This window comes from Artibeus jamaicensis, unplaced genomic scaffold, assembly GCF_021234435.1.
Source record: "Artibeus jamaicensis isolate MK-2021 breed Jamaican fruit bat unplaced genomic scaffold, CSHL_Jam_final contig_2002, whole genome shotgun sequence".
In the NCBI taxonomy this organism is placed as follows: Eukaryota; Metazoa; Chordata; class Mammalia; order Chiroptera; family Phyllostomidae; genus Artibeus; species Artibeus jamaicensis.
Genome location: NW_026521408.1, coordinates 724,712 through 739,350, shown reverse-complemented (window position 1 = coordinate 739,350; position 14,639 = coordinate 724,712). Strand labels below are relative to the sequence as shown.

At 41.4% G+C, this 14,639-nt stretch overlaps 1 protein-coding gene across 1 annotated transcript in view; it reads right to left on the bottom strand.

Moving 5' to 3' along the window:
- RNF17 (ring finger protein 17) overlaps positions 1–2,131 on the bottom strand; it is a 163,111-nt gene extending 160,980 nt beyond the window's left edge. Inside the window, exon 1 of the mRNA XM_053657917.1 lies at positions 2,019–2,131. Coding sequence (XP_053513892.1) covers positions 2,019–2,097 — 79 coding nt within the window. The 5' untranslated portion in view covers positions 2,098–2,131. The remainder of the gene's footprint in view (positions 1–2,018) is intronic.
- Positions 2,132–14,639: the final 12,508 nt, after the last annotated feature.

Below are 14,639 nucleotides of genomic sequence, written 5' to 3'. Positions count from 1 at the left end.
CAGAGATATTGAAATAAAGAACTGACAGTAACCAGAGAGGAGCAGGGAAAGGGATAATGGCAGAAAACAGGGGAAGGGCTATCAAGGAACTTGTATAAAGGACACATGGACAAAGCCAAAGTGGGCAGGTTCAAGGCTGAGAGGCAAGGATGGGTGGGGCTGGGGGTTTGATGGAGTGAAAATGGAGACAACTGCACTTGAACATTAAAAAATAGATTTTAACTTGCTCAGTAGAATTGAAAGTTTATCATAATCATGTTTTTAGCTATGCAACTTCAAAAGGATGACATTTTAAAAGACTGCAAGACAAAAAGGAAAGGAAACTAGATAAAATCAATCATCTTTCACCAGCAAAAAAAATTAGTGTTCTTGCTGATTAAAAACTGCATTCTTTTGATTCAAAAACGGTTTAGGCTCAGTAGCTCAGTTGGTTAGAGCATCATTCTGATACTCCAAGGTTGTAAGTTCAACCCCTGGTAATGGCACATACAAGAATCAACCAATGGATGCATAAACCCAATGGAGGCATAAACCCAATGGAGGCATAAACCCAATGGATGCATAAACCCAATGGATGCATAAATAAGTGGAACAAATCAATCTCGATTTCTCACTTTAAAAGCAATAATTTCTTTAATGCTTTAAGCCAAGTATCTGAAACTTGCTTACTAGTATCTTTTAAGCCAAGTATCTGAAACTTGCTTACTAGCAAACTAACTTTTTAAATTCCAGAGATAATGCCAAAATATCTAACCATTTAACTGTTTTGTCTTTATAAATTTCCTTATACTGTACAAAGTCAAAATAACTTGTGGTATACTACTGCTTACAAGGGAGGAAGCACTTTTCACAATTCTAGATACATAAGCACCACCTTTCCAAATGAGTATTTCTAAGCACTGTAACACAAAATTCTTAAAGAGAACCAGTGATTTTTAAAAGTTCATGTTCTAAAACTTCATGTTATAACTCTTATTTCCTTCAAACAATGGAGACTTTCTATACAACAGTCAAGATCAAACTCAGATTAGGAGAAAGGTGGTCTCTACGTGGGGAAATATAATCCACCAATTTTTTTCCACACAGGTTCACAAGTCCCCATCTGTGTCCACCCAGGAGGGACTAAGAAAACTGATGTAGTGACTCATTTTGAAAGTACAAACATTAAACAATTACACAGGGTAACAAGACTTACCATTATCTCCAGGAGTTGAAATTCTACAACTAATCCCTGTCCGAGACAAAGCAGTCCAAGGCACCAATATATTTTTAAATGTATACAGTCCAATACATTTAAAATGTACTTTAAATTACATTAAAATAACTTGAACCTGCTTTCATTTGAGCAGAATCTAAATTAGCAGATCAATGTGAACCTAAAACTGCTCTAAAATAAAGTCTAACATATATATAAAATACAGACCGTGTATAAAGAAAAAAAAATAGCAGGTCACTAGGAAGGTTGTGTATGTATTCCCTCGCACCGAAAAAACATAAGACGCCTAACAGGAATTCTTAGTGGCAAACTGAGCAATAATTCCCTCCTCCACCAAAAAAAAATCTCTAATCTCTTAATCTCTGTTTAAGTCAGTAACATTTCACAGTGGTCTACTTGCCACTTCTACAATTAAACTACACATCGCTTCTCGGCCTTTTGGCTAAGATCAAGTGTAGTACAATTAAACTACACAAGAAATTCAAGGTTCATTACATCTTGACCTCAAGGCATCGACTCTTCCGTGAACCTGTAGGCGTTTTCAAACCCGTGCGGGGGAGAGCCCGCAGGGCCCTGTAGGAACATCAAGGAGAAGCGGTGGAAGCTACAGCGCAGGGGGAGCGACGCCGCACGACCGACTTCGGGTTCACCGCTGCCCCCTGGGGGGCGACAGGAGGTGTCCCGTGTGACCGTTTCCAGTCAGCCCAACTGCTGCTAGCCTATCTGTCCCCACGCCCGCGGCCCGGACCGATCCCCAAACCCTTCTCCCTGACCCCGCTAAGCTGACCCTCAGGCTCCTCACCAGAAGCTCTAGTTACTGTTCTTTCACAACCAGCGCACTGAATTTCAGCAGCTACGCACCGCCGGTCCCTCCTTTCCATCTGCTGATAGGAAAACAAATAAAGGCGACCTGCAGAAGATTCTGCTGCTGCCGCCTTCTAGATTCAAGGACCGTGCCACGTGCCAGTCCCGGCAACCCTCGCGCCAGCTACCAATCATCGGAGGCATTACTGCAGATTGCCAATCAGCCTGCACCCCCACTTGACCCCGCCCCTCAGCTCCACCCTGCCAACGGTCCTGCACGTGCCGGAGGCTGTTTTCAGTTTTATCCCAGCAGCTTTATTGCCGAGGAAGAGCACCTGGCGGTTTGAAGGACCATGCACTTTCAAACCTCTGCCAAAGGTGTCATCCCCTGAACACTCAGTGCATCTCATCCGCATTTCCCGTATTATATAATTACTACTCTATAGTAGGCCTCACAGGCAGCAAACAATCTCTATGGAAGGGATTCCCCTTTCCTGGTATCTATCACGGCCAGAAACCCTATACCTATTTAAAATTTTTTTTTTAATTCCATGTTTGAATCATGTGCTAGGGATTGACTACTATTGAGTTGGCCAAAAAGTCCACATATTTTTTTCCCATAAAATAAAAGATATTTTTCATTTTCCTTAATAATCATTGATTTGGGTATTTTGAGTATGTTGGCTGGCTCCCTGTGGTAGACAGGTGATCTCAATTAATGTCTCAATTTGATTACTATCAACTTTAATTGGTCTACTGGACCTTGAAATATCATCCAGGGAGAAATCTCCAGCACGAAACTTCACAGAACCACTTCTGACACATTTGATCAGTCACAGCATCTTCTCTATACACTGCAAAAATATTTTTGTGTGTTTCAGTTGCGTTTTTACTTTTCTTGAAATGTTAAGCATAATATGCTGAAAATGTTGCCTATTTTCTTCCATCTTCAATATTAAAATGGCTACACAAAAATTCACCAGTTATAATGTTTTTTTAATTGTGCACTGATGTGATAGCTGTGATTGTACAATCTAACCAAATTGTTTCAAATGAAGTTAAAGACAACTGAGTGCTATGAGAGCCGTCTTACTGAAGAAAAAAAAAAGCAAATATTGTGCCCAACCCAAAAGTAGTCTCAGTGGAGAACCTATCAGTGTCTACTGGTGGGAAATTCAGTTAAGCATTTCACATTAAGGGATGGTCATCATTACTAACAGTTGTTGAGCTGGGAGTGGTTGGTGAAGGTAAGAATTTATAAAGAACAGGACAGGTATAATCTCTACCTGAAACAGTAACTTCTGTTATGGTAGCTTGTGATGAATTCCAGAGGGTAGTTAGAGACTATAAAAATCCCTACATTCTGGAAAGATAAAGTCAATATGGTATGAAGAGCTTTCCTAGAGGACACGGGGTTTACATTAGACCCTAAAACCTAGGTAGCACTTTAGACATAAAAAGGAAAGGAGGCATTCCAGGGAGAAGGAACACCATAAGCAATAGAAGGTAGAGAAGAGATGCAGTGCTCTCTTTGGAAATTAATTCATAGACCTCTTGGCCAGAGTATTAATTTCCTTAAACTGAGTTTTTTTAAGGGGTATATTGGGGTGAAATTTTGGGCAGTCTTGAATGTTGGGCTGAGTTAGAACTTCACCCTTCCAGCAGTAGAGTTCCGGCTAAGTGTGTGACCAAGAGACAAAGTCACTGTGGCAGGTGTATTGTGGAGAAAGCACCTGGAGATGATGGCAGGGTGCCTTCAGCCTTTTAGAATAAGAGCCCGCACATATTCTTTATTTCCCTTCTACATTTTTTAAAAATATAAACAGAAATTCAAAAGCTCACCTGTAGCACAGAAGTCCCAAACCAGGGAGCTGCTTAAGTGTACATGATATTCTGAAAAAAACCACCTGGAGCACTAGCAGATGTGGACATGCCATTTGTTACTCACATATAGGGGAGTTCACTATACGTGAACAGCGGTGAGTCAGTGCAAAAGAAACTGCACCTCTTCCACTCTGAGGCTCATTTACATAAAAGGTTCAGACAAAGGCAGCATGGGTCCAAGTTGCACAAACCTACATGTGGCCCAGGTCTACATTACATTAGTGTGTACATGCAGATGGAAAAGGTTAAGAAGCATTCATAGGACAAGAAACCATCCCAAAAGCAGATAAGGAAGGAATTACAATCCATTCCCCAAATAATACACATTCCTTCTGGCCAGAGACCCTCTGGCATGGATGGAAGGGGGAAGGGCCATGTACTGACCCCACATCACCCATGACCAAAAATCTTTATACTTTGTTTTCTCAGGGAACAAATACTTAACCCACCCCATGCTACCTATCTGTGGAGGCAAATCTGCCCACAAAGTACCACCCGCCCCTGAGTCCACCAAGGATGAAAGTGAAACTACCAAGACATGATCTGCTTGGGGAGGAAAGGTGGCTGATCCCTCAAAGGAGAAGGGCCAAGAACCTTTTCCTCAATGGGCTTTTATTGGGTTCATTTGCACAAGAATACAAGTAAGGATCAAACAATAGATAGCATTCAAAGAACTAGGAGGGCTTATTCTTAGTCAGGGTCAGATAGCTAAAGAGCCATAAAACTTTGAGGAACAAACTTCTTGCATGGACCCTTATCATTTAAATGAGAGCATTCTAAACAAAGCAGGTTTCACAGGATTTCACATATCCTTTCTCAGGCCTAATTACCCAGGGAGCCCACCATTCCCAGCACAAGGCTGCATCACCCTCAGTCTTTGTTTTCAGGCTTAAGTCAGGCAGAGGAGGCAGATAGCCAAGGAATTCTAGGAGATTTCTCGCAGACAGACTGAGGACTCAGGCTTCTTCAAAGCCGGGGGGCAAGGGTCCATCACCCCCTTTCTACTGCAGCTTCCCGAGTCCTTCCTTGAGGGCCTCTCAAGTGATCATGTATGGCTTAGATTGTCCCCACTCTGAAGGGTCTTACCTGCCATTGACTAACTGATCAAGCACTGGGGGCTAGAGATGGGCGAAGCAGAAGCAGAGTTTCTGCCAAGGAGATAAGCTTTGTCTCCTTGGTGGTTTAAGGTCCAAAGTTTGCTCACTCAGCCTTATCCATGGGCCATTACAGCTCCTGAAATCAGGCAGGGCGGTTCCCAACATCTATCCAATAGTGTCTGCTACTAATCCATAATGAAACCCATAGGACTAATTGAGCCAATATTCCCAAGTATCATGCTGAATCTTCTACAGTTTTGTGAGTGGCTTTCCCTGCTCCTCTATCTGGAATACTCACTTCTTCCCTTTCATCCTCTCATATGCTCCTCATTCTTTGTGGCTCAGTCTTTGAACCACTAATTACTCCTTGAAACTTTCACACTTTTCACTGTACTCACCAGTGCTCTAGCAAGTAGCCATAATATCCTTTTCCTCTAGAATATCTGTTCTGTAATTTGAATAATGGCAATCTAATTGCACAGAGGTCCTTCTTGGGTAATAATGTAATAGGGTGCTGAGCTAGAGGTTCCTCAAAACAGAGAAAACCCCACAGCTATTGTTTGGGGGTGGGGAAGCAGAGCCAGGCCGTTGAGAGTGACTTTGCATATCCAAAGAACTTAGCCAGTGTTTCAGTAATGCTGAAAGCTATGCTGGCCTTGCTCCTCAGAGCCAGGGAGATGGGCATGAATCTGTTACTGAGCCTGTGTAAGCAACTGGAGCCCAGACTGACAATGGCAGCCAAGAAACACAGAAGAGACCAGACTACTGGCAGGTGTAATCCAATGTGGGAGGAGTCAGAAATGGGGTTATAACCCTGGCTGGTGTGACCCAGTGGATTGAGCTGGGGCCTGAGAGCCAAAGAGTCACCAGTTCGATTCCCAGTCAGGGTATGTGTCTGGGTTGTGAGCCAGGTCCCCAGCAGGGGGAGTGTGAGAAGCAGCCACACACTGATGTTTTTCTCCCTCTCTTTCTCGTTCTCTTAAAAAAAAAAAAAAAAAAAAGAAAGAAAGAGGGGCTTTCAAGATGGCGATGGAGTAGGACACAGCAGATACCAGTTCCTAGTACAAAAGGGAGAGAAACCTGTCCGATCGGAGGAGGAGAAGCCAGCAAGCAAGCAGTTGCCAAGCATATATGAAAATATGGGACCAGAAACCTCGAGGGTCACGGAGGAACCAGACGGTAGGGAGACAGCAGCAATACAGTGGTCTTGGGACGGAGCAAAGAGAAACAGCAGGGATCTCTGCCAGTGCATGGTTGGGGGACTAGCGCCCAGTGGCGAGAGCCCAACGGCGCCTGGGACAGCGTTCAGCGCCGAGACCTCCCTCCCTAGGATTTTTCGGCCAGGACCTGCCAAGTGGCCCAACCAGAGGGGAGCAGAGGGGATTTCAGCCTGTGCACAGTTTGGGGGTCCAGCACCTGGTGTGGTGCTGCTCCATCCCTAGGATTTTTCGGCTGAGGTTGGCCAAGGGACCCAGACAAACAGGAACAGAAGGGAAACACACCACGCAGCGTGCCATGACGTGCGCACAGAGTTTCTAGGTCGGTGCCCAGTCCTCAGATCGGCTCCCGGCCTCCAGTCCACTCCCTCAGACTATCTGGAAGCCCCGGGCACTGAGGGGTCCTAGAGAAAGAGCTGAGACCCTCAACCCCACCCCCCCTTTCCGGCCAAGCAAGGTGGGGTGCCAGGAGAGACTTGTTTGATAGAGTTTGTGGAGAGGGTGCTGAGGACAAAGGGCCCCAACCAAGGACTCTGTGGTTGCCAGCCCAGGAGAACTGAGAGGTACAGTGTGGGGCTCTGAATCCAATAGACACAACAGCTCCACACCCAGCTTGGCAGCGAACCCGAGATTGGGCAGAGGGCCTAGAGCTTCCCCACAGAATGGGGGCAGGTCTGCGCTCAGTGCCGAGGGAACCAGGCAACTAGGCCGGTGCAGGTGCCTGCAAACACCACAAACTAGCCCATGGTGGTAACCCCTGGGAGGGGAGCACTGTGAGGAAGTCCTAGTCCCCCATTGTAGGGAGCTAGGGAGAGGCACCAAGTGTCTGGATCCTGAGAGGGGCTGGCTGGAAAAAATCACAACAATCGACCCTCAGCCAACTGCAACCAGAAAAACTGGTTCGTCTAGTTCGAAGCCAACAAGTGACATTTCCTTTTTTGTTGTTGTTTTGGGGGGATTCTTTTCATTTGTTCGTTTTTTGTTTTTTGTTTCTTGTTTTCTTTATTTTACTTTATATTACTTTTATTCTTTTTTTACTTTTCTTTTTTTCTATTCCTTTTCTTTATCTTTTTGCTTTTTTAAAGTAATCTGTTATTTCTTTTAAATTTTATTACTGTTTCATCTTTTGATACTTTTGTCCTCTTTTCTTGGATTTTCTGTTTTATTTCTTCTTTTCTTTCTAAACTTATTGCTCTTTCTTCCATTCCCCTGCCCTTTTTTTCTCTTTCTTCCTTTTATTTCTTTCCTTGTCTTTTCTTTCTTTTACCCACCCGAGTCACAATCAACTTCAAAATATGAAAAGACCAGAGCTGGACCCATAGAAGAGGCCTCCCAATAGTAGAGTCAGAAGCAAATTGCACATTGCCGTAGGAGAGAAGCCAAAAGTTGCTGCATATTTGAGTAGATGGAAGCAGAGAACAACAGGATAACCAGAAGAGACTGCACCACTGAAATTCACAGGCATTCCACTACAGAAGTTCACGCCATAAACCCAGGATGTCAGAACAGATTAATCTAAGAAGCTGAGGCTAACAAGAAGAGTCTCACAAACAATGGGAAGACAAAGAAACAATCCCCAAATGAAAGGAAAGGAGGAATTCTCAGAAAGAATGTTAGATGAAAAAGAGGAAAGTCAACTATCAGATACTGAATTTAAAGCACCGGTTATCAGGAAGTTCAAAGAGCTCACAATCAGCTACCAGAAACTACAGGGGAGCTATAATGATCTCACCGCGAACTATATCAACATGAAAAAGGAAATGGAAACTATTAGCAAAGGCCAAGAGGAAATGAAGAATACAATTTCTGAATTGAAAAACACGGTAGAAAGCATTAAAAATAGGGTAGCTGAGACAGAAGATTGGATTAGTGAGTTGGAGGACAAAGTAGAAAGCATCTCACAGAAAGAACAGGAAAGGGAAAAGAGGCTCAGAAAGAATGAAGAGGGATTAAGAGAAATGCAAGACAATATGAAATGAAATAATATCCGAATAATAGGAATACCAGAAGGAGAAGAAGAAGAACAAGGGATAGAAACATTTGAAAGAGTAATGAGAGAAAATTTCCCTAATTTGATGAAAGAAAAAGTCACACAAATCCAGGAATCACACAGAGTCCCATTCAAGAGTAACCCAAGGAGGCCCACTTCAAGACACATCATCATTAAAATGGCAAAATTCCAAGACAAAGAGAAAATCTTAAAGGCAGCAAGGGAGAAAAAGGAAGTAACATGCAAGGGAACCCCAGTAAGGTTGGCTGCTGACTTCTCAATGGAAACACTCCAAGCAAGAAGAGAATGGCAAGAAATATTTCAAGTAATGAGAAACAGAGGCCTACAACCAAAACAACTTTACCCAGCAAGGCTCTCAATCAAAATAAAAGGCCAAATAAAGAGCTTCCAAGACAAAAGAAGTCTAAAAGAATTTGCTGCCACCAAGCCAGCTCTACAAGAAATACTAAAAGGTCTGCTTTAAGGAAAGGAAGGAAAAGAGACAGACAGAGAGGAACACAGGTACAAAAATGGCAATGAATAAGTACCTATCAATAATAACCTTAAACATAAATGGATAAAATGCCCCAATCAAATGCCATAGAACAGCTGAGTGGATAAGAAAACATGACTCACACATATGCTGCCTACAAGAGACCCACCTCAGGACAAAAGACCATCACAGACTAAAAGTGAAAGGCTGGAAACAAATTTTCCAAGCAAATGGACAAGAAAAAAAAGCTGGGGTAGCAATTCTCATATCAGACAAAATAGACTTCAAAAAAAGAGCCATAAAAAGAGGCCCAGAAGGTCACTTCATAATACTCAAGGGAAGAATCCACCAAGAAGATATTAACATCATAAATATATATGCACCCAACATAGGAGCACCAAAATATATAAAGAAAATCTTAGAAGAATACAAGAAAGATATAGACAGCAACACAATTATAGTGGGGGATTTTAACACCCCACTATCAAAAATGGACAGATCTTCCAAACAAAATATCAACAAAGACATTGCGGTATTAGACAACACCCTTGATGAAATGGACTTAACTGATATATACAGAGCTCTTCACCCCAAAGAAGCTAAATACACATCTTTTCAAATGCACATGGAATTCTCTCAAAGATAGACCACATGATAGGACACAAAACGAGCCTCAACAAATTCAAGAATATTGAAATCATACCAAGCATTTTCTCTGACCACAAGGGACTGAAACTGGAAACCAATCCCAAAGGAGAAAACCCAAAGCACCCAAAATCATGGAGACTGAATGGTATGCTATTAAACGATGAATGGGTCAAGAACGAATTTAGGGAAGAAATCAAAAAGTTTCTGGAAACAAATGAAAATGATCTCACAACAACCCAAAACTTATGGGACACAGCCAAGGCAGTTTTGAGAGGGAAGTTTATAGCAATAAAGGCCTACCTAAAGAAGATAGAAACATCTCAAACAAACAACCTTACTGTACACCTGCAAGAACTTGAGGAACAACAACAAAAACAGCCCAAAGCAAGTAGAAGGAAGGAAATAACCAAGATCAGAGCAGAACTAAATGACATAGAGATTAAAAGCACAATTCTAAGGATCAATGAATCCAGGAGTTGGTTCTTTGAAAAGATAAACAAAATAGACAAGCCTTTAAGTAGGCTCATCAAGAAAAGAAGGGAACAGACACAAATAAACACAATCAGAAATGAAACAGGAGAGATTACAACTGATACCACAGAAATAGAAAGGATTGTAAGAAATTACTATGAAGAACTGTATGCCAAGAAATTTGAGAACCTAGGGGAAATGGAAACATTTCTAGAAAAGTATAATCTCCCAAAACTCGATGAAAAAGAAGTAGAAAACCTGAATAGACCAATAACAGCAAAAGAAATTGAAGCAGTAATCAAAAAACGCCCATCACAAAAAAGCCCCGGACCAGATGGGTTCACAGGAGAATTCTACAAAGCATTTAAGGAAGAGCTAACCCCTATTCTCTACAGACTATTCCAAAAAATCCAAAAGGATGGAAAACTCCCAAACTCCTTTTATGAAGCCAGCATCATCCTAATTCCAAAACCAGATAGAGATACAACAAAGAAAGAAAACTTCAGGCCAATATCACTGATGAACATAGACGCTAAAATCCTCAACAAAATATTGGCAAATCGCATGCAACAATATATCCAAAAGATTACACACCATGACCAAATGGGATTCATCCCAGGGATGCAAGGATGGTTCAACATTCACAAATCAGTAAATGTAATTCATCACATAAACAAAAGCAAAGACAAAAACCACACAATCATATCAATAGACGCGGAAAAAGCTTTTGATAAGCTACAACACCCATTTATGATAAACACACTCAGCAAAGTGGAAACAGAGGGAGCATTCCTCAATATAATAAAGGCCATATATGAGAGACCTACAGCCAATATCATACTCAATGGGAAAAAACTAAAACTTTTCCATTAAGATCAGGAACAAGACAAGGATGTCCACTTTCACCACTTCTATTCAATATAGTATTGGAAGTTTTGGCCACAGCAATCAGGCAGGAAAAGGAAATAAAAGGCATCCAAATAGGAAAGGAGGAAACAAAACTGTCACTGTTTGCAGATGACATGATAGTATACATGGAAAATCCTATAGACTCTACCCAAAAACTGCTCAAACTAATTAATGAATTTGGCAAAACAGCAGGATACAAAGTCAATATTCAGAAATCAAAGGCATTTTTGTATACTAACAATGAATCAGCAGAAGCAGAAATCAAGGGAAAAAAATCCCATTCGGTATAGCAAAAAGAAAAATAAAATAAATAAAATATCTGGGAATAAACCTAACCAAGGAGGTAAAAGACCTGTATGCAGAAAACTACACAGCACTGAAGAAAGAAATCAGGGAAAACACAAACAAATGGAAACATATACCTTGTTCATGGATTGGAAGAATTATCATCATCAAAATGTCCATACTACCCAAAGCAATATACAGATTCAATGCAATACCCATTAAAGTACCAATGGCATATTTCACAGACATAGAACAAAAACTTCAAAAATTTATATGGAACCATAAATGACCCCAAATAGCACCTGCACTTATGAGAAGGAAGACCAAAGTAGGAGGGATCACAATACCTGATATCAAACTGTATTACAAAGCCACTGTAATCAAAACAGCCTGGTACTGGCATAAAAACAGGCACATAGACCAATGGAACAGAACAGAGAGCCCAGAAATCAACCCAACTCTCTACAGTCAATTAATATTCTACAAAGGGGGCAGTAACATAAAATGGAGTAAAGATAGCCTCTTCAACAAATGGTATTGGGAGAACTGGACAGCAACATGCAAAAAAAATGAAACTTGAGCACATACTTACACCATACACCAAAATAAATTCAAGGTGGATAAAAGACTTAAATATAAGCCATGACACCATTAAAGTCCTAGAGGAGAACATTGGCAGGAAAATCTCAGATATTCCATGCAGCAACATTTTTACCGATATGTCCCCTAGAGCAAGGAATATAAAGGAAAGAATAAACAAATGGATCTCATCAAAATAAAAAGCTTCTGCATGGCTAAAGAAAACAGTATTAAATTAAAAAGACAACCAACTGTATGGGAAAACATATTTGCCAATGATACCTCAGACAAAGGTTTAATCTCCAAAATATACAAAGAAATTACACAGCTCCACTCTAAGAAGACATCTAACCCAATTAAAAAATGGGAAAAGGACTTGAACAGACACTTCTCCAAGGAGGACATACAGAATATCCAGAGACACATGAAGAGATGCTCAATATCGTTAGCTACCAGAGAGATGCAAATTAAAACCACAATGAGATACCACTTTACACCAGTCAGGATGGCTATCATAAACAAAGCAACAAACAACAAATGTTGGAGAGGTTGTGGGGAAAAGGGGTCCTTAGTTCACTGTTGGTGGGATTGCAGACTGCTACAACCATTATGGAAAACAGTATGGAATTTTCTCAGAAAAATAAAAATCGACCTGCCTTTTGACCCAGCAATTCCACTGCTAGGATTATATCCCAAGCATCCTAAAACATCAATTTCAAAGAACCTATGCACCACAATGTTCATAGCAGCACAATTTACAATAGCCAAGAGTTGGAAGCAACCTAGGTGCCCGTCAGTAAATGAATGGATCCAAAAATTGTGGTACATATATACAATGGAATTCTATGCAGCAGAGAGAAAGAAGGAGATCCTACCCTTTGCAACAACATGGATGGAACTGGAAAGCATTATGCTGAGTGAAATAGGCCAGGTGTTGAAAGACAAATACCATATGATCTCACCTTTAACAGGAAGCTAAACAACAAAACAAATAAGCAAGCAGAATAAAACCAAAGACACTGAAATACAGAACAAGTGGGCAGTGACCAGAGGGGAGAGGGAAGGGAATTTAAGGGGAAAAAGGTGGAGGGATTTGACAAATAGGAAGGACACAGGGACGAGAACTAAGGGGGGTGGAAATGGGAGGGAGGTCGGGAGCACGGGGTGGAGGGGGGCTGGGATGGGAGAAATAGACAAAAAACTGTACTTGAAAAATAACTAAATAAAATTTAAAAAAAAAAGAAAGAAAGAAAGAAATGGCGTTATAGAGGAAGATCCAAGCCGGGATTTAAACACAAGTGCAGAACTTGTGTTTAAATGCTAGAACTCTGGACCATGTGGGAAGGAGAGTAGGAGAGGCACAGGGACTCCCTTCCCTTCCCTTCCCTTCCCTTCCCTTCCCTTCCCTTCCCTTCCCTTCCCTTCCCTTCCTTCCCTTCCTTCCCTTCCCTTCCCTTCCCTTCCCTTCCCTTCCCTTCCCTTCCCTTCCTCCTCCTCTCCCTCTCCCTCTCCCTCTCCCTCTCCCTCTCCCTCTCTCTCTCTCTCTCTCTCTCTCTCTCTCTCTCTCTCTCTCTTTCTCTCGCTTAACCATGCAGCTTGGGAGTGGCGAAGGGGGTCTTGGGTTCTTAGCCATGGGGCATGAAAGGATGCAGAAGGACCTCCCCTGGGCCACCATGAATATGCACTTTTGGATTAAGAGCAGGAGCCTGGCGCAGTATGGACAACTGAGAGAAGCCAGGAATGCTAAGCTGAGACCAGGGGAATGCTGAGCTGAGGACTTCTGTTTCTTTTCCTGAGAGACAGTACCTCTGATTGGCCTGGTGTGGCAGGGGGAGACAAGACTGTCTGGTTATGGGTGATTTTTGTTTGTTTGTTTCCAAAAGGAATTGGATTAAATTCAGAATTCCACCATTATTCTAAACCTGTATAACTTTCAAATAAATAGTTCCTTTCCTTTTCATAAGACTCTGGTATTGGGAGTCATGGTTCTTATTGGTGGCAGGCAATAGAACCCAGAGCAATAGAATCCCATAGTTCTGTCACAATAATATGCATCTACTGTGGTCTAGTACAGAAGAGTCATTTCTGAATATCATCAGGTATGCTGGAGAGAATTATGCCTTTGGTAATCCCAGAAGTTAAATAAATCTTGGATAAATTAGGGCCCATGAGAAACACAATAATAAATGTTTAGCCTCCATATGTCAGGTCTTAATACTTCCTGGGTCTTCTCAAATAAAACAAGCAGAATTATTATCTTAACATGTAATTTAGATTGTTTAAACCCTATTTTTTTAAATCTTCTAGTGGCTTCCTACTGACTGTGACAAATCCTTAAAATGGCATTTGAGGCCTCTCTATCTTCATTTTGTACTACTTCTCACTATGTTCTAGATACACTTTCTTTTCAGTTGTGTGTATAGATCAAGCTCTTTTCAGCCTTAGGACTTTTGCCTGGAACTGTCTTTCCTGCACTATTAAAAAATTATCATAACATATTCTTTCCCCACAAAAGGAATACATACCCAAGTACCCTCCAGCCATTTTAAGAAATAATCTAATTTTATACAAATAATCTGGTTTTATTGTGTCTGGCCAATTTACTCACATGTTGGCCAATTCTTTATTCCCCCTTGTGTTTCATATGTCCTTCTAAGATAATTTTTCCACTTTAAGGAAATCCTGAAGAAATGTATTAAGTGAGGATATGCTAGAGGCAAATGCTCTTGTTTTTTACTTGGATAACAATGTATTTTTATTTCGTCTTCATCCTTTTTTAAAAAAAAAGATTTTATTTATTTAGTTTTAGAGAGAGGGGAAGGGAGAGTGAAAGATAGAGAGAGAAACATCAGTGTGTGGTTGCCTTTCAAGAACTCCCTATCAGGGGTAGGAAGACCTGGCCTGCAACCCAGGCATGTGCCCTGACTGGGAATCAAACTAGTGACCCTTTCATTCTCAGGCCTGCACTCAATCCACTGAGCTACACCAGCCAGGGCTCACCTTCATTCTTGAGTTATTACTTAGTAACATAAAATTCTAAGTTGAC